Here is a 20,554-nt window from a genome sequence, read left to right as displayed (position 1 = left end):
AGAAAAAAAGACTGAGGTGAGAGCTGATAAGTCTTCAAATATGTTAAGGGTTGTTATAAAGAGAAGGATAATTCAGTTGTTCTCCATGTCCACTGAAGGGCAAGAAGTAATGGGCTTAATCTGCAGTAACAGAGATTTAGAACAGCTATTAGGAAAAACTTTCAAACTCTAAGGGTAGTTGGATATCAGAACAGATTATCAAGGGAGGCTGGGAAATTCCCATAAAATAAGTTTTTTAAGAACAAATTAGACCGGGGTCGGCAACCTTTCAGAAGTGGTGTGCCGAGTCTTCATTTATTCACTCTGATTTAAGGTTTCGCTTGCCAGTCATACATTTTAACATTTTTGGAAGGTCTCTTTCTATAAGTCTATAATATATAACTAAACTATTGTTGTATGTAAAGTAAATAAGGTTTTTAAAAATGTTTAAGAAGCTTCATTTAAAATTAAATTAAAATGCAGAGCCCCCTGACCGGTGGCCAGGACTCGGGCAGTGTGAGTGCCACTGCAAATCAGCTCGCGTGCCGCAGGTTGCCTACCCCTGGATTAGACAAACACCTGTCAGGGATGGCCTAGATACATTTAGTCTTGCTTCACCATGGGGGATGATGGATTAGCTGACCTCTCGAGGTCCTTTTCAGCCTTACATTTTTATGATTCTATGATCCTGGCAACAACGGCTAAGTATGATCAATCAAGCAGTGTCCCATCTTTACTATTCCACATACATGCTATGGTGCAGTTTTGTTAAAGATGCAAATCTGAAACTGGCCACTAGCTGGCAGGCTGACATCTTAAATTCAGTTAGATTCTGCTGCCCTTGTAAATAAGAAAGCAACAGAAATATATTCTTTCATATATTTTAAGAGGCTTCCTTTTAGTAACACACAATGAGAATGCGCACACAGGCTTCAAAGACATGATAGTGGCTTAGTTTATTATGTACATTGATTTTTAGCAAAGCTACCACTATAATGAAATAACACAATTTGCTTTTATACCAATAGGCTTGAGTGTGTTTCAAAAAAGTAAGGCTTTAATTAGTTGTTCCTTAAACTAGTTGCTGTTCTGAAGGAAACGTTATTTAAATGATCAGCTAACATTTACTCTTCCCCCCCCCCCCGGATATTTTTTTTATCGGAGAGACATAAACCATAGTCTGTGTTAGCCAGTGATGACGCAGGCAAGGTCCACTATATTCTCTTTTACAGAGTATCACCACAGGCTACCTTCCTTTTTCAGAGGACATTCTTTTCCTCTGTAAAAGAGAATAGAGTCATCATGAATGTTTTTTCCTAATGTTGTAAGTGCCTTAACATGGGAATGCTTGGGGGATCCCAAGATGGAAAACAAAAACATTTTATGTTGAAATCAATGTTTATTTCAAAAGCCAATTCAAAACAAATATTTTTATTATGAATTTTCTAGCTGAAATTTTTGTCAAAATCCACATTTTCCCATGAAAAATTTCTATTTCAGCACAAGTACATTTTTCAATGTGAACATTTTTCAAACAATTTCAACCAGTTCTAATCCCTAGCAAGTTGGACAGACGGGTGGACACATAGATCCTCTTCTTAAAACACACAGTTTGATATCTACTGTAAAATTGAAAAAGCACTATTAATCTGTTATAGCAAGGAAGACTTAACTACTCCGATTTACTATCTTACTGCAGTTAAATGTATATATACTGTACTAAATCTTGAATTCAATGAAGATTGAAATAAGTCACAAATTGGAACAGTTGAACCTAGGCATAACCATAAATGCTTACCATAGAAATTAAAGTTGAAAAGACCGATGGTCATCTTTTCCCATTGATTTCAATAGAGAGTGAATTTTTCCTGTCCTCATTTCTCTCGCTTTCTACCTGTTAGCAGGAAAATGATAGGCTTCATGGAATACTCAGCTCTCCTCTAGTTTAACTATATAACGTTAACTTTAAAAGACCATAATTTTGAAGCATGTTCTGAAACCCTCTTACCACCATCCATGGTGCCCAGCTAGTGTGCCTCAACCCAAACCTGAGACACAGGGCTTTAATAGATGACAAAGTTATTCAATCTCTATAGCTGTAGAGAGAAAGGAAGGTCCAGTGGTTATGGAGATAGTCAGGGATATGGGAAACATGAGATCAATTCCCTCCTGTGGCTGCAGACTTCCTGTATGATCTTAGGCAAGCTATTTAATATCCCCATGTGTTTCTGCCACCTATAAAAATTGCAGAAATACCCCCACAGGAGGTAAATACATTATAAATTATAAATACATTAAAGATTGTGAGGTGCTCAACTACTACAGCAATAAGTGCTGTTTAAGTAGCTAAGATAGACAGCTACCTAGGTCCGTCCTTGGTATCAGTCTGCCAGCAGCTGTGTTTAATTGTTGTAAAATAGTACAAATATTAGTATATAAACAGAACTAGGCTCAGCCCATCACTCATATAGTGACCTAATCACATAGGACAGTTAGCAGCCATAAGTTGTCAACCCTTTTCAGTTACTCCTATTGTCCTGGGCTGGATTTGAACTGGCAGAGTGACCTAATCCGTAGGGCTTTATATCCCCTTTTCACTCCTCTATTCTAACCAGTCCCAGGAATCTGACAATTTTTTTAAGAGAAAAAGAGAATACACTATTTTCTAGATAGAAATAAAAGTTCCTCCTTATCCACTCATGGATTTCTTTGAACTCATGTAAGAGGAATAATTCAAACAGTTTATTTAACATCAGGCAATATTATTTTTATCCTCTCAAATCAGTAGGTAAGTTACTTTCAGGTTTATCTGGCATATTGACGAGCACTGGTGAAGCATTGCTGTGGAACGGAGCTGTACTTGCTGTTTCAGCGGGATCAACGTATTTCAGCTTCTGGCATTCACTTTTCATGGTTTGAACTTTCTTGTTATATCTCTCAAGGTAACATTTTATGGTGTATTTGAAAATCAAATAGCTCAGTTCACTTACATTTAATACAATGCACAAGCACGAAGTCACCACCACAAAATAGAGGAAGACTTTCTTCTCTGTGGGCTTGGAGATATAGCAATCTACAGTGTTAGGACATGGCCTCATGTCACACTTCACAAGGCGTGGCACATTGAATCCACCATACAACTTGTAAAACAAAACCAGGAAACCAATTTCAAATCCTGTTTTGAAAATGAGGCTGATGAGATAAGTACACAACAATCCACCATCCATGCTCCCTGGGGTCTTGTATAGTTTCATTTTGTGTCGCTTTTCCCTGCTCTCTCGATAGGCAACATGGAGAACAACTAAAAGAGAAGGGGTGGAGACCATGATCAGTTGCAAGGCCCAAAGCCTGATCTGGGAAATGGGGAAGAAGTGGTCAAAGCAGATGTTTTCACAACCCGGTTGCCTGATGTTGCACTCGAATTCCTTCTGTTCATCCTTCCAGACATGTTCTGCTGCCACAACATAGACAAGCAAGCGGAATATAAAGACAATAGCCAACCAGATCCTGCCAATCCCTGTTGAATATTTATTCACTCCACTTAGGATGTCTCGCAGGAATCCCCAGCTCATGTTTTTTTCTGAAGGAAGGCCAAAATGCTGTAACAAATAAACATAGGGTTAGAGATTTCCCTTCCTCTGGAGAAAGAACTAATGATATTAGTATAACTAGCATCTAAACCAGCCTAAAATAATTAGTCAAAGTGCTGCTCCTAGATCCCTACGGCAGATTTTAGAGCTGATATTTAGTACCTCCTATGGTTGCTAATACTGAGAACAGTTTAACAGCAAGTGTAGGCAAGCCCAAACCATGTTGGGCACCATATCAGACAGTCAGGTTCAGCCTTGCTCCAAACATGCTATAAATACAAAGTGGGACTGTTCTTATTAATGTTAAGAGAAGTTATAAAAATTTCCCATGAAAAAATAGTTTGACTATTTTAGGACCCAGGGAGCTCCCAGGAATCAAGGCTAAAACTACTATGTACTCACCATATGATATAAATTAGGGGGGAAAGGCAACCATAAGGAGTATGGTGTCCATAATAGCATCTTCAACCCAGACCGCACAGATGCATCTGTTCTATCATAGGATGTTGCTATTTCCCCCCCCTCCAGAGATACTGTACTTAAGTGGAGAAGCAGCTCCAATGACGATCATTAAAAAGTAATAATTTTGCTAGCAGATATCAGTTAGTAGAACAATAAATAATAGAACAATATCTTAATAGAAGGAAAAGCTGATATCTTGGGTGTGTCTTGAATAATAGCAATTGCAGACATTTTGATGGTGATCATTGCATATGAAAAAATTATGGGTCAAGAACATCCCAGGTGATGGATGCATATGGCACCATAATTTGAAGTATAATGATAACGATAGGAAGATTATTGTAATCTCTCTCCAATATAAATGGATGGAAAATCTTATTTATAAGAGTTTGGGTTATTTTTGGATTGGTTTCATTTTTTCCCTCCTTCTCACTGTTCCATTTACAGGCTAATATGGAACGGGAGTTACTTCATTGTCCTTCATTACTTTTAGCTACGCACGTCTGAAATCCTCCTCAAAGGTTAATGTCTGTGTGAATGATTAAAATGAACAACTACTCTGTAAAACAAGGATTAGTTTTCACCATAGGGAGTGTCATTGGGCATATCTGTAAATATTTGCCAACAGCAAATCCATATAATGTCACCCAACAGCCTTTGTGAGCCCTTTAAGCAAAGCCAAAATAAGTTGCAGCTGGTAGGCCAAATGTATTGTCAAATGAACAAACAGGCCTATAAAACCATCAACATAAGAGGTGTTCCAAGCCCCAGGCTTCTTTCTGTCCTTTGAAAATGGTAGATTTAGTGCTGACGTTCATCTTCTCTGTGTTTGTGTTTAATTTATGTTCTGCTACATTCAGACGCTCCCCTCTTTCCTGTGCTTTATGGGGGGGTGCAAAATTTGCCCATGCACTTCAGTTGCTGTAAAAGGACTATATTTGTCTGCTTTTTATGGATTATGTGCATAAAATTAACAGATTCATACATTATAAGGCCAAAAGGGACCACTGTGATCATCTACTCTGATTTCCTATATAACACATAGGGCTTCCCTAAATTCCTACTTGAACTAGGCATATGTTTTAGAAAAACATCCACTCCGAATTTTAAAAAAATTTCTAGCAGTGACAGAGAATCCAGCACAACCCTTAGTAAATTGTTCCAAAGTGGTGGGGGTGGGGGGCACTATATGTGAAAGAACGCATAGAGTCAAATGAAGTAAAACTCTTAAATGAACCAAACTGTACCATAGAATCTCTATGGATAGTAAGTCCATGCTTGAATAATAAGAATCTAGTACTAGGGATATACTACCAACCACCTGACCAGGATGGTGATAGTGACTGTGAAATGCTCATGGACAGTAGAGAGGCTATAAAAATAAAAAACTCAATAATAATGGGGGCTTTCAGCTACCCCCATGTTAACTGGATACATGTCAGCTCAGGATGGGATGCAGAGATATATGGAGATATACCTATCTCATAGAACTGGAAGGGACCCCAAAAGGTCATCAAGTCCAGCCCCCTGCCTTTGCTAGCAGAACCAAGTACTGATTTTGCCCTAGATCCCTAACTGGCCCCCTTGAGGATGGAACTCACAACCCTGGGTGTAGTAGGCCAATGCTCAAACCACTGAGCTATCCCTCCCCCAAATAAATAGTAAAGTTTTATTTAAGATAATTTTTTTGACACCTTAAATGACTGCTTCTTCGAGCAGCTAGTCCTGGAGCCCACAAGAGGAGATTTCTCCTGATTCCTGATTTAGTCCTAAATGGAGCAGAAGATCTGGGCCACGAGGTGAATATAGCCAAACCGTGTGAAAATAGTGATCATAACATAAAATTTAATATCCCTTTGGGAGGGGGGACACCAAAGTAGCCCACTATGGTAGCATTTACATTTCAGAAAGGGAAACTACACAAAATTGAGGAAGTTAATTAAACAGATATTAAAAGGTACAGTGTCAAAAGTGAAATCCCTGCAAGCTGCATGGAAACTTTTTAAAGACACCATAATGGAAGTTCAATTTAAATATAGACCCCAAATTAAAAAACATAGTAAGAGAACCAAAAAAGTGCCATCGTGACTAAACAACAAAGTAGTGAGAGGCAAAAAGGCATCCTTTAAAAAGTGGAAGTTAAATCCTATTGAGGAAAATAGAAAGGAGCATAAACACTGGCAAATGAAGAGTAAAAATACAATTAGGAAGGCCAAAAAAGAATTTGAAGAACAGCTAGCCAAAGACTCAAAAAGTAACAGCAAAATTTTTAAGTCCATCAGAAGCAGGAAGCCTGCTAAACGACCAGTGGAGCCACTGGACAATCTAGATGCTAAAGGAGCTCTCAAAGAAGATAAGGTAATTGTGGAGAAACTAAATGAATTATTTGCATCCGTCTTCATGGCTGCGGAGGTGAGAGAGATTCCCAAACCGGAGCCATTCTTTTTAGGTGACAAATTTTGAGGAACTGTCCCAGATTAAGAAGTCATTAGAGGAGCTTTTTGAACAAATTGATAAATTAAGCAGAAAGAAGTTACCAAGACCAGGTGGTATTCATCCAAAAGTTCTGAAGGAACCCAAAAGTGAAATTGCAGAACTACAAACTGTGGTATGTAACCTATCATTTAAATCAGCTTCTGTACGAGATGACTGGAGGATAGCTAAGGTGATGCCACTTTTTTTAAAAGTCTCCAGAGGTAATCCCAGCAATTACAGGCCAGTAAACCTAACTTCAGTACCAGGCAAACTGGTTGAAACTATAGAAAAGAACAGAATTGTCAGACACATAGATTAACATGATTTTGGAGGGGGAAGAGTCAACATGGTTTTTGTAAAGGGAAATCATGCCTTACCAATCTACTAGAGTTCTTTTAAGGGGGTCAGCAAACATGAGTACAAGGATGATACAGTAGACAGAGTGTACTTAGATTTTCAGAAAGGCTTTGACAAGGTCCCTAACCAAAGGCTCTTAAGCAAAGTAAATTGTCATGGCATAAGACGAAGGTCCTCTCATGGATCAGTAACAGGTTAAAGGATAGGAAAAAAGGGGTAGGAATAAATGGTCAGTTTTCAGAATGAAGAGAAGTAAACGGTGGTGTCCCCCAGGGGGGTCTATACTGGGACCAGTACTGTTCAACAGATTCATAAATGATCTGGGAAAAGGGGTAAACAGGTGGCAAGATTTGCAGAGGATACAAAACTACTCAAGATAGTTAAGTCCAAAGCAGACTGCGAAGAGCTACAAAGGAATTTAACAAAACTGGGTAACTGAGCAACAAAATGGCAGATGAAATTCAATGTTGATAAATGCAAAGTAATGCACACTGGAAAGCATAATCCCAGCTATACATATAAAATGATGGTCTAAATTAGCTGTTACTACTCAAGAAAGAGCTTGGAGTCGTTGTGGATAGTTCTCTGAAAACATCCACTTATTGTGCAGTGACAGTCAAAAAAGCTAACAGAATGTTGGGAATCATTAGGAAAGGGATAGCTAATAAGATAGAAGATATTATTATTGCCTCTATATAAATTCATGGTACTCCCACATCTTGAATACTGAGTGCAGATCTGGTCACCCCATCTCAAAAAAGATATATTGGAGTTGGAAAAGGTTCAGAAAAGGGCAAGAAAAATGGTTAAGGGTATGGAACAGCTTCCTTATGAGAATAGATTAATAAAACTGGGACTTTTCAGCTTGGAAAAGAGACGGCTAAGGGGAGATATGATAGAGATCTATAAAATCATGACTGGTGTGGAGAAAGTAAATAAGAAACTGTTATTTACTCATAACACAAGAACTACGGGTCACCAAATGAAGTTAATAGGCAGCAGGTTTAAAACAAACAAAAGGAAGTATTTCTTCACACAAGACACAATCTGTCTGTGGAACTCTTTGCCAGACGATGTTGTGAAGGCCAAGACTATAGAAGGGTTCAAAAAAGAACTAGATAAACTTATTGAGGATAGGTCCATCAATGGCTATTAGCCAGGATGGGCAGGGATGCAAAACCATGCTCTGAAGTGCCCCTAGCCTTTGTTTGCCACAAGCTGGGAATGGGCAACAGGGGATGGATCACTTGATGATTATCTGTTCTGTTCATTCCCTCTGAAGCACCTGGCATTGCCCACTGTTGGAAGACAGGATACTGGGCTGGATGGACCATTGGTCTGACCCAGTAAGGCTGTTATTATGTTCTTATTTTCAAAGGTTAATTACCCTCGCTGTTAAAAAAAAAAAAAAAATTGTGACTTAATTCTAGTCTAAATTTCTCTAGCTTGAACTTTCAGCCATTAGATCTTGTTATACCTTTGTCTGCTAGATTGAAGAGCTTTACATTTATGTTCCCCATGTAGGTACTTATTGACTGTGATTGAGTCATTCTTTAACCTTCTCTTTGTTAATGTCACCTTGTGCCAAATAGATAAAACTTAAAATGTGCGTGTAACAGGCAGGTTGGAGGGCCAGGTGGCCTAGTGGTTAGAGCAGATGGCTCTCAGTCTCCTGCTTGATTGTGGAGCTTCAGACTCTAAGGCTGGGTAGGTAGAGGGATCTGGGCTCTCCCCCTCCATCAGGTCCCAGCCCAGGGCCCTCCCAGCAGAGAGTCTATATCCACTGCCCTGGGCTACTTCCTACCAGTCTGTTCAGTTTAGGGTTTGCCCCCCACCAATCCAATTTGTTGGGTGGCTTGCTCATGGGTTTTGGGCGGGGCCTTGTCATGTTCCCAGGCTCCTTCGGGTGGGGCAGCCCCAATTTGGTGAGGGTGAGCCCCACAATATCTCTGTGGTTTGCTCAGTTACCTCAGGTGCTGGAGACTCCTAGGTCCCATTCAGTCTCCCTGGGCTGGGGAGACAGTGCTTACTCCCAAGTGGCTTACTTGGCTGGCAGGCTAGTGACCCTTCCTCTAAATAGGCAGGCAGCTAGCTCCTGCCGCTTCACCAGTCAGTCCTGAACTGGGCCAAGCTCCCTCCCTTTTTTCCCCCTCCAGGCCTGGCATTGGCTGGAGGTATAACGGGGTGGGGCTAGCTGGGCCCAAAACCTTTATTTAACTTCTGCTGTGCTGGTGGGTAGGTTCTCTGCTTCATCACACAAACCCTCCACCACGACACCATTTGAGGTCCCCCCCCAATTTGTTCTCCTCTATGCTATGAAAAGAAGTCAGCATTCAGGTTGGCTCTTCAAGCCCAGTGTTGAAGACGGAAGGAAAAGGGCTGGAGGGAGCGGTACTATCTCAGAATTCGGGGGTTAGTATCCTTCATGGCATGTAGCCATCGTAGGGGGGAATGGTCGGTGACTAGTGTGAAGTGAGTGCCCAGAAGGTAGTAGCAGGGCAAGTCCATAGCCCACTCTACTGCCAGTGCCTCCTTTTCAATCACAAAGTAGGTCTTCTTCCTTGGGAGAAGATGGGGTGCTAGTCATCTCACACTACCTGGCTCTTAGGCCCGCGTCCGATGCATCGGTCAGTAGCAGGAACTCCTTGATGAAGTCAGGGCTGTACAAAATGGGTTCTCTGCAGAGTTGGGCCTTCAGGACTTAAAAAGCCTCTTCACAAGCTTTCGTCTACATTGTCGTCTAGGTACACAGCAGCATATTGGCCATGGTCCATTAGTCGCTGGACCATGGCCAGGACCCCAGGCAACCCACAGGACATTGTCTGGAAGTGAAAGAGCCCAAAGGGAAGTTGGGAAACTGTCTTTTCCCTGGATTTTGGTGTGAGGGGGATCTGCCAATATCCCTTTGTTTGATCCAGAGTGGTGATGTATTCTGATTCCCCTAGCTGGTCAAGTAGTTCATCAATGCAAGGGTTCGGCGACCAAGCGAGAATGTCCTAGTTTTGGACATCCATAAGGACAAACTTTCGGAGCATTGTCTTTAGTGTTCTGTTTAATCTTTCTACCAGGCCGTCTGTTTGGGTGTGGTGATCAGATGTCCTGAGAGTCTTGATTTTCAGCATTCGGCACAGTTGCTTGATCGTCTACAACATAAAGTTCGTTTCCTGATCTGTTAAGATCTCCTGCAGCACCCCAACTTGAGCAAAGATTTTCATCAGTTCAGCGGCCACCATTTTGGCATTCATAGAATGTAATGGGGGTACCACTTCCAGGTACCTGGTTATATAGTTTACTATAACTAAAATGAACTAGTATCCTGCAGTGCTCTTCTCCAAAGGGCCAGCTATGTCCATTCCAATCCGCTCAACTGGCATGCCTACTAGTGGGAGGGGGATCAAGGGAGCTCTCTCTGTTGGCTTAGGGCTGTGAGCTGACACTCCGGACATGAGGAACAGAAATCCAGAACAAAAAAATGGGCTAGAATCCAGGCTAACATCTTCTCCCTACCTACATGCCCCTTGAAGGATATGGTGTGGGCAAGTTGCATCACCTCCCTCTGGGAGGATCAGGGTACCAGAAGCTGATTCCAAACTTCTCCAGTCTGCTGGTCCTTCTCACGGCAATATAGCCACTCCTCCTGAATTTCGAAGGGTGGGAACACTCCACTTGATGGGGCTCAATGGTCTCCCCATTTACTACTGCCACTTGGGTGTATGCTCAGTTCAGCATGTTGTCCACCCATTGTTCCTCTACAAAGTGGGAGAACTGGTTCAGAATCGCTGACTCAGGTAATGGGGGGCCTCTTCATTATACTTTGATGGGGCCTTGTCTTGCTAGGTTGGCTCAGATGCATGGAATGTTCCCTCACCAGGATCGGAGATCTCCCCTGCTACTCTGGTTAAGTATGGGGTCAGCACCACAGCGTATTGGGCTTGGAGCCAGAGGTCTACTACGGGCACCTGCTCAAAGTTTCAAGGAAGGCCTCAGGATCATCATTGGGCCCCATCTTGGTAAGTCTGATGGGGTGGCAGCATGGGTGGTGCGTGAGTCTTCTGTTTGGGGAGGCTTACACATGAGTGCTGGGAGCTCCCTAGAAGTGGAGGGGTCCACTGTGGCCCTGCCTCCCCAAGGGCCTGCCCCCACTGACTCTTCCCCCAAGGCACCCCCTGCCCACCCGCCTCTCACTCCTCCTCCCTGCCTCTTCCCCCAAGGCCCACCCACCCACCACTCACTTCTTCCCCCCACCTCTTCCTCTAAGGCCTGAGTGTCCACCCAACACTCGCTTGCTCCTCTCTGCAGTGGAGAAGAGTGACCGGTGGGTGGGGTCTCAGGGAACAAGGCAGAGCAAGGGTGGGACCTTGGTTCAGGTGTCAGTTCCAGCACCCCAAAGGTGATGGGCCAGCACACCTCCAAAAGAAGGTGATCCATGCCACAACTGCACCATTTGCCCTTCTGCATGGCCAGCCTTTTCTGGGGAGGCTTAGCTTCCCCAAGTCTATTATACGTGGCGCCCATGGGTGGCAGTTGCAGCTGGGGCAGGGTTTGCTGGCTCTGTGGGAGTAGGTGGCCATAATATCGTGACCACCTGCTGGACCAACTGTTGCTGCTGCTGGTTGGCCATTTGCAGAAGCAGTTTTGCTGATGGTGGGTGTTTTGTTCGGCCATCGGTTTTAGTAGCTGTTCCATTTCCATTTAGCTAGAGTGCTGGTTGTTTGACGGTTTCTTTCTCTCTTTTTTTTTCTTCAATTCCCTAATCTACCCACATTCTTCACCAATCTGTAACAGGTGGCTTGGGGAGCTGGACAGCCTAGTGGTTACAGCGCATGGCTCACAGCCCCCTGCTTGGTTGAGGAGCCTCAGTCTCTAAGGCCAAAGGAGTTAGGGGGACCTGGGCCCTCCCTCTCCACTGGGTCCCAGCCCAGGGCTCTGTGTACGTCAGCCTTTGAAGGGGGGGGAGTCCTCCCTACTTCCCACCAGTCTGTTCAGTATGGGGCATGGACCCTCTAGTCTAATTTGCTGGATGGCTTGCTTCCCATAGGGTCCTCTCTTGTGTCATGGGTTGTGCCTTACCGCAGTCCCAGACTTCTTTGGGCAGGGCAGCTGCAAGCTGCGTGAAGACAAGACCCACAATGTCTATGGGGTTTGCTCACTCAGTTACCTCAGGTGCTGGAGACTCGTAGGTCCTCTTTGCAGTCTCCCTTGGCTGGGGAGATGGTGCTTACTCCCAGGTGGCTGCCTTGGCTGGCAGGCTAGTGCTCTTTCCCCTCAGGCAGGAGGCAGCTAGCTTCTGCCTCTTCACCAGTCAGCCCTGAACTGGGCCAGGATCCCTCCTTTTCTCCCCCTTCCAGGCCTGGCATTGGCTGTAGGGTGGGGCTTTCTGGACACAAAGTCTCTCTTTAACCCTGCTGTGCTGGTGGGCAGTTTCTCTGCTTCATCACAGGTAGCATGCAGTGTGACAGAGCAGAATTTTTTAACTTCCTCTTCTGGGGTAGGATATATATATATATTACAAATGGAGTTTGAATTTATGGATATTATATATATTATTATTTAAATGAGCATATTGTACACAGATGAATATTCTGTTAGCATACTTAGCCCAATACAGATAAATTAAAGTGTCCAAATATAAAAAAAAAGTTTAATTATAAACCTAAGTCTGAAATAACTAAAACAAACATTAAAACAATAACTGCTATTGTCTAACATGCAACTAAGCCACTATAACTGTATAACTATATCTCCCCATGTGTCCAAGTAAACATTTTCTAATAAAATCTAAAGCAGCCTACGAATTTTAGACATAATTCCCTTTGTCATATGTAAACATTCTAACAGAGGATTACAATGTAATGGTGTTTTCTGATGAATTTTACAGTTTTACTAAGTGCTATTAAGACATTAACTTAAGTTAATATGAATGACGTCAGAGGATGAGATGGTGTGAGATTTCAAGCATGTGGAGTGAGGTTGTCCCCCAGGTTCAAGTGTTCAGGAACAGGTTGCCAAAAATTGTGGAAGCCTATTATAGAAAGAAGTGAACTTGCATATGATACTTGCTCTGCTAGGTATAGATATTCCCAGTAACAACAAATATTGCACTTCCAATAACAATAAAATATATGCCTCTTTATCCTCTCTAAAGCTTGTCATGGGTTGGTAAAATACCCATAACTAAGTAGTTCTGTGAGATTTGATTTGACCTGATCTATATAAATGCCAACATGGTTATTTTTATTATCAATTACACAATCAAAGGAGCAGCACCAGACTTGTTCTCTGACATTAACCTTCTGGACATTATCTCAGCTAGATGTTACTGGATATTTGTTTTCATTGTTCTTTGATAAAAATGATTTCTTCTCTCGCTAAATGGTGTAACACTTTCTTTATACCAGTCTCCATACACATTATCTTCCTGCTGATTCCAGAGGAAGCCATAAGAAGCATGTAAATTTTTAGCAGTATGCCACAACCTGTGCACTGTGTGATAGCATGCTCCAGTTTATGCAAATACTTGCTACATTCTGTCTAAGCAAATTCCATTTAACATTCAGACTTCTGTGTAGGAGCCAACTATCCCACGATATTAGATTGAATTATTTTTCCAAAATTATAGACGATTGCTGGGACGTTCTTTTACCTGTCGATCAATGCTGCATTTTAAATCCTCCACTTCTCTACTGGGTATACTTCATTTCATAGTTTAACACATGCCCTAACCTTAATCACAGAAACCTGCCTATGTTTCCTATGTGTTTCCCCACCATCCTTGCTGTAGAGGTCTTCTTTTATGCATGTCCAGCATCACCAGCTGTATGGGGAGCCCCTGGCAGTGCAATTCCCATCAAAGCCAGAAGGGGGCTACAGGTCAGACAGCGAGGGCAGATACACGGCCTCTATCTGGCAAGGCCAGGCCTCCATGTTCTACATGGATCTTGAAGGATCTGCTGCTTTTGGGGCCCAAAATCCCTTGTTCTGCAAGAGGAGGAACAAATCTGCCCTCACAGGAAATGATGCCAGGGAAACACTGAAAGAGGGACTTGCGGCGTTTCCAGTCCCCTGTCCCTTTAATTTTTCTCCCTACTTTTTACTCGTTAGCTGTACAGTCAATACAACTGTCGGAGAGTGAGCTGGAGCCTTCTCAGTCCCCTGCATCTTCAGTCGGATTGTTTGCTCAATTCCAGTCCAGAGTCTTAGTTGCTTAGACTCATTCTGGCTCTGACAACACTAACAGAAGTGTTTGCTCAGCATAAACTGCAAAATCTTAGGGCATATCTACACTGCCCCTCCATTTGGACTATGGGAGGGTGAATAGCAGAGTGCACCAAAGTGTTGCACTGTATCTCTCCCACGTGGGGGCTGAGGACCCGAACTAAAAGATTCCTACTTCCAATTAATGTAATCCTGGTTGACAAGGGAAGCGAACTGACTAACAAAAAAATAAATATGGTCCCACTTAATAAAATACAGACAAGAAGATTAGGGATGTGCCAAGTAGGTTTTCCTTTTCTAATATTAGGTAAATTACTCTCAGTCTCAGAAAACCAGGTTCTGCATTAACTGCTGTGAAAACAGCTTATAGATAAAGTCATCATTCCTATCAAGTAACTTTTTTACTTAAGGAATCCCTCCAAAGGCAGCGCGAGAATTTTAAGAGGTGTATTGGAACGGAGTAAAGAAAGCCTATATTTCTTGTCCTATGAAAATCCATGCTGCAGCTCTTTGTTGGGGGTGGGAGTGGCTGGGGAATCAGCACTTTTGAAAATCAGGCCACTTATGGATTTAGGAATCTATCTTTAGGCACTTGCTTTCGAAAATCTCTGCCAGTGTTTCCATATCAGGGAGTGCCTACATACGAACTGGAACTAGAAAAAATGTTCCTTACCCCTGGCCCCAGCAATCCTACACTGAGAACTGTCTGAAGAAAAGCACAAAGGAAAGACCTGTCCAGGGAGAAGTGGGAATAAGAGCTTGGAGGGAATTCTCAGACAGCCCTTAGGCATGTATAGGCTCCAATCTACTGAAAGAGCAAAGAGGAGGAAGAGTTTAAATCATGTAGCGCTGATACAGAAGAGATACAGAAAAGGATTTTAGTTATTGAAGACTTACTTACATAGTTACTAGATTAAATGCTGCTTTGGCTGAAATGAGACTTTTATAAAGTGATTGTGGAACACACAGCTATACTTTCTGGAGCCATTAATTCTCAATCCACAAGCTCTAGGCAACAAAATGCCAGTGTTTTTACATCTGTAGTCTTCCCTGTGACACTGATTGAATGTTCATGGGACAAACTTCAGCTGAGCAGGTCTATAGAGTAACAGAGCTTGTTTTGTGGCATTCCTCAGGGTCACAGGCAACATTTCTGCCAAAGGAGACGGAAATGTGTCCTTAAAAGGAAAAAATGTTTATTTTATGTGCGATTGTTGCTATATGGCAGTGTAGCTTTTAACTGATGCTCAGGTTGATACTGTACAATGCCATTCATTCTTCAAAGGCTTAGACTTTGCAGAAAGCGTTAGTCATCAGTAGATGAGAGGGAGACAGTAGACTTTCTGATGGAGCAGCACATGTGAGAGTGACATGCAGCTATAGGGAGAGGGGAAGGGGAGGCCAAGCATGGTGAACAGATGGGCCTGAGACTAGAGAAGATGAAGCCATTGTGCGAGGAGTCAAATCCAGACCAGTCTAGGGATTCAGAAAGACCATAAAGGAGGAATTGAAATAGTCAAGTTGGGTTATGATTGTGACAAGAGGGAGATCATAATAGGGGGAGTTTTGGCAATGTTCCAGAAGAGGGGAGATAAATGAGCAGAGCAAGTTAGAGGTAACTTCTAGTCTTAGCAAAATTATATTCTGCGTTAACCAAAGGGAAAGTCTAAGATGCTTTATACCCGGAAGGAAGATTTCACGCTTTAGAGCATCCAAGAGTAGAATGATTGGTGCAGCATTAAATGAGCAGAAGGAAGAAAGACAGTTGAATGAGGAAGCAGAGGGACCAGAGAGTAAGTTGAGGGACATGTAAGATTGGTATCATCTGTATTGAGGTGATGTCCAGCACTGAAGCTAGCAATGAGAGGTCACAAAGGGTGTCAAGAAAAGAGAACAAGAAGCGGGACAAAGATGGAGCCTCCACAGTGGAAGGGATGAAGGAAAGTTATCGTCTCTATCAGAAATGAAAAGGGAGTCATTAGAGAGATTTCAAATCAGCAGAGGAGAGGTGGCTGAAAGGGAAAGAGTTTCTTGTTCAAAATACTCTAGAAAAGACAGACTGAACAATATGATTGTATGGAAAGCTGTGCCATTAATTGCTAAGCTGCTTGAATATCATTTATTGAAAAATGTATTTGAATAATACCACAGTTGAATGAATTATTTATTGAACAATTGTATCATTCAGTCAGGTCTACAGCAGCTTGAATAATATGCATTCAATAATTCATACAATGAATAGCATATTATTTGATTAATAATTTCCCCCAGATTTTGACCATCTTTGCTAACGATGTTAGCAGTAGAAAAAGTACCTTTGTACAGAGGAGAATGGGGAATTAGGAAAATGTGAGGGGGAAATGAGCCAATGGCAAATGGAGCTAATCCATTAGGAGTTTGTGGGGCGGAGAAGAGGAGATACTTTCAGGAGGTACTGGTTAGGGAAGGACACTGGGAGTCACCAGGGGAGCATGTAGCGAAGGAGTGGGGAGTATTGTGTTGCTGTTCAATAAAAGCAGTGGAATGCAGAGGTGGAGCAGAGAGAGCAGGTTGTCAGCCTGGGAAGTGAGGGTGAGGCCCGCAAGTTGTGTGTCCAGGCTTGGAACTGGCCTAGCAAGCTGTGCAACGGTGACATTTTTTTCTGTGTAACTATTGTTGATTTAAAATATCAATTCTGTTCACTACAAGACATAGTCTTTCTTTAGGGTGGCTTTATGACAGAGGAGGGAAGGTGATGGAAACCATTGTGAAAGACACTAAGGGAATGGGGCGGGTGCTGAGAGTCACGGAGGAGGGCACAGGAAAACAGAATGTGGAAAATATGTTGAGACATCAACTTCACTGTGGGGACAGTGAAATCTAGTGACTAGAGCAAGTTACAAGATGCCAGACCTGATTCTATTCAGAGTCACCCTGATCAAGTCACTTATGGATTGACTTTCAGAGGTGCTAAGCACCCACAAATCCCATTGAAGTCCATGGGAGCTGCAGGTGCTCATCACTTTTGAAAATCAAGCCATAACCCTCAGTGCCTTAGTTTCTTTATCTGTAAAATGGGGGTGATAATACCAACTTTGAGAATAGATTTCAGATGCTTGGGTGAAAGCTGCCATGGAAATGCAAGTGTAATAATTTAACATTGGGAAATTATTTTTGTCTAGGGTCTTTCATTGTCCATCCTAAAATGAGTCAAACTGAAATAAAAATGTAAATTTCAATACTCGTCGTTTTTTGAAGCCTACAAGAAACTAGCCAGCTAAGATAATTACTTCTTATATTCCATTAGCAAACAAACCCACCTCTGCTGAACTGTGCACTAGCCCTAGTTGATTATTATTTATAATATGGCAGTGTCTAGTGGTGCCAATTGAAAGAGGGACCCCACTGGTGTAGACATGTCACAAACACAGCGTAAGAGACAGAGTGGGTGCTCTGAAGAGTTTACAGTCTAAAAGAGACAGACAAAAGGTAGGAGGGAAAACAGAGCGGCAACATCATTTACCAAAGATCATACAGCAGGTCAATGGTAGAGGTAGGAACAGAACCCAGGTCTCTTATATCCCAGTCCAATACCTGAGCCCTGTAGCATGCTGAGTTATTGTTCTGCCTTATTAATGTTAACCTCTCATTACATCAGGTCTAGCATTAGTTTGTAAACTCATCAGAGCACAACTCATGTCCTTTTATCTCTCAGGAGGAGGTATCTAACACTCTTTTGAGTGCCATAATAAGTAATATTTTAAGCAGAATTTCCAAACTTCCCAGGCCAGTATAATAGTGGTTAAAGTGTGTATGTATAACGTGTAAAAACACTAGCCTGGATATGTACTTGCTAAATATGTACAGGAATGGTAGTGGACAGAAGTAAATGGAGGAAGGCTGGTCATTTGGTTGTGGCCCTGGACTGGTACTCAGTAGATTTTTGGTTTTATTCCTTGCTCTGCTATTGACTTCCTGTGTAACCTTAGGGAAATCACATAATCTCTCCGGGCCTCAGTTCTTTGTCTGTAAAATAGGGGTAATACTTCCCTTTTCCACTCTGTCTGTCTTGTCTATTTAGAGTGTGAGCTCATCAGATCAGGAACTTTTTGTTAGTTTGGGTGTGTACAGTTCCTGCCACAATGGGATCCTGTTCTCGGTTGGGGCATCGAGGTGCTACTTTAATAAAATAATTAATAATGATAATAAACTACTTGGGTATAATTCTCTGCTCTACTACAGACTCTCTGGGTGACCAGGGGCTAGTCACTTAATCCCTCTATGCCTTAGTTCCTCATCTCCAAAGTGGGATAAATATTTTTTCTCTACCTCTTTGGGGGAGCATGAGGGTCAATTCATTGATACAGTGTTTCCCAGATTTTTTGAAAACTTTCATCAGGAAAATTAAACTAATCATCTACCTCCACTCCTCAACAGCCCAGCCATGTGCTGCTAAATACTGAGGCACTCAGACATGATGATGATGAGTACTGTACAAGAATCTAGACAGATGTTACTCAAGAGCCTGATTCAGATCTAAATAAGGCAGATTTTTAACATCAGCTGACAATTTCTTCTTTAAATCAATACACCTGCCCTCCTTCTCCACTCACCCCCAGAGAATGTGTGGAAAGATCAAAATAGTTTGCATTTAGGGAAGAATATCATCCACAAACTACCTCCTCAGTGTTTGTCAGAAGCTTAACTCTGATTAGCTCTTTTTTTCTATCTAGTAGTTGCATTGCTTCATCTCACTAACATTTTATATTTGCATTTGAGAAATTAAAAGCACAATTTAAGAACCCAGCAGCTATCGAGTCTGATGTTCTGCCAGAGTGTGGTGTTTGTAATTATTTTCCACATCACAGGACTGATTCTGGGAGGAACAGTAACTCTCAGCCATCACCTTTTCTGTGTATCTTAGTAAAGTAGGTAATCAAGTAAAAATGATACTTGAAACAGCCAGGATTACATAAAATACCAAAGTAGCTATGTCTGCTCCATATCTGCACAATAAATATTGCAGTTCTCATAAGCACAGAGAAAAACCTATAACAATTCTACCTCATGCTCTCCTATTACAAAGAAAAGCTACTTCTACGGTATCCACGGCAATGATCCCAGGTATTAACAAGTGTTGTTACACTGCTTGGGTCATTCCTGGAAGGGTTGTCAGAGGACAAAAGTATTACAGTCACAAGGCAAGGGATTTCAACTTTAGAACTTACTGAAAAAAATTAAATTAAAACATGGACAGTGGGTCATAGATGGCTACATTCCAGTTTGTAACAATTAATTGTTTAAAAAGTATATCAACAGTGCATGGGAAAACTTACTGCCATTTTACAAGGCTTATACTTAATTAGAATTGCATATACATTTGACACTTTCTGGAAGGACACTTTTTTTTAAAACTAATATCCTGATTGTTGATACACACACACACAACCTGTCCCTAACCTTTTTCTTATTGAATAAAAGCACATTTTATCGGAACAAGAAAATCTTACTTACCTGAACAGCAACAGGTGATGATTAAAATTGAACCAGCAGTTTTCTAGTACCATTAACAATTAATGACTCATTTCCCAGAAAGGGAGTAATTGCTTTAAGCTGTGAAAATGGAGTCCAGTTGTTTCCTAGGTAGTATAATCTAAACAAGTGTAACCTGATCACTTGTTCTGGCATATTATTCAAATGAGTACTACAGTGTGTCTAGTGCTGTCAGGAAGATGTATGATGAGTAACTTGAGACTAGAAACAACTATTTAATGCTACACATGTAATTTTTCTCTCTTACCCATCCACAAATATTAACTCTGATGAAGGACAGCAGTTCTTTGCTTCTTTTCTTACACTATCACAGGTAGAGCCTCAACAGTGAATGACGAATTTGACATGGTATGGCAGAGAGAAATGGTTCTCAAGCTGATCACTGGTGGTCTATGGAGGACATTTAGTCTTCCAACTCACAAAGTGTTTCAGTGAAGTCCAGCTAGCGCCCCAAAACAATATGAAACATTAAATATTATTTACAAAGAATTAGAACTTATGTATAAACATTCTAGAAAGGCATAACGAAGGGACTCAGTCCGTTCCCTTTTTCCAGATACTGTAATCTCACCTGATTTACACTGTCCACCCACCATTAACTGTCTCCTGAAATTTGCAAAGATATGTGCAAAGATTGGTATAACAAGGACTGGCCTTCACTGAAACACACTTTCAACCTGAACACTTTTTAAACAAAACTTTTTGTTTGTGAATTTGGCTGTGTTCTCCACCCCCTCCCACTTCCACCATGCACTCCAAAACTTTAAAATGGGTTGGACTATACAACTCCCAGGAAGAGAGCACTACAAGATCCATCAAAGCAGAGATCCCCTCTTGCAGACCTTAACAAGGCCAGAGGAGCAGGTGTGACTTATACCTTGGTGGTATAACTGAACAGTGGAGGGGAGAAGGGGAACCTTTTATCCAAATGGAAAACTTTAACC

The 20,554-nt window shown here is 41.8% G+C and overlaps 1 protein-coding gene across 1 annotated transcript; it reads right to left on the bottom strand.

The window, feature by feature from the left end:
* Nucleotides 1-1,115: 1,115 nt before the first annotated feature.
* On the bottom strand, nucleotides 1,116-19,683 carry GJB7 (gap junction protein beta 7). Its single transcript, XM_034767015.1, has 2 exons — nucleotides 19,572-19,683; nucleotides 1,116-3,578 (listed from the first exon to the last, which is right to left on the bottom strand). Exon 2 carries the CDS (start codon nucleotides 3,549-3,551, stop codon nucleotides 2,748-2,750), a length of 804 nt encoding a protein of 267 aa, XP_034622906.1. The 5' UTR covers nucleotides 3,552-3,578; nucleotides 19,572-19,683; the 3' UTR covers nucleotides 1,116-2,747.
* Between the last annotated feature and the right edge of the window lie 871 nt (nucleotides 19,684-20,554).

The sequence above is a fragment of the Trachemys scripta genome, chromosome 3, assembly GCF_013100865.1.
Source record: "Trachemys scripta elegans isolate TJP31775 chromosome 3, CAS_Tse_1.0, whole genome shotgun sequence".
Classification (NCBI taxonomy): Eukaryota; Metazoa; Chordata; order Testudines; family Emydidae; genus Trachemys; species Trachemys scripta.
The sequence above is the reverse complement of the archived record's forward strand: the minus strand, read 5'-3'. Positions and strand labels throughout refer to the sequence as shown.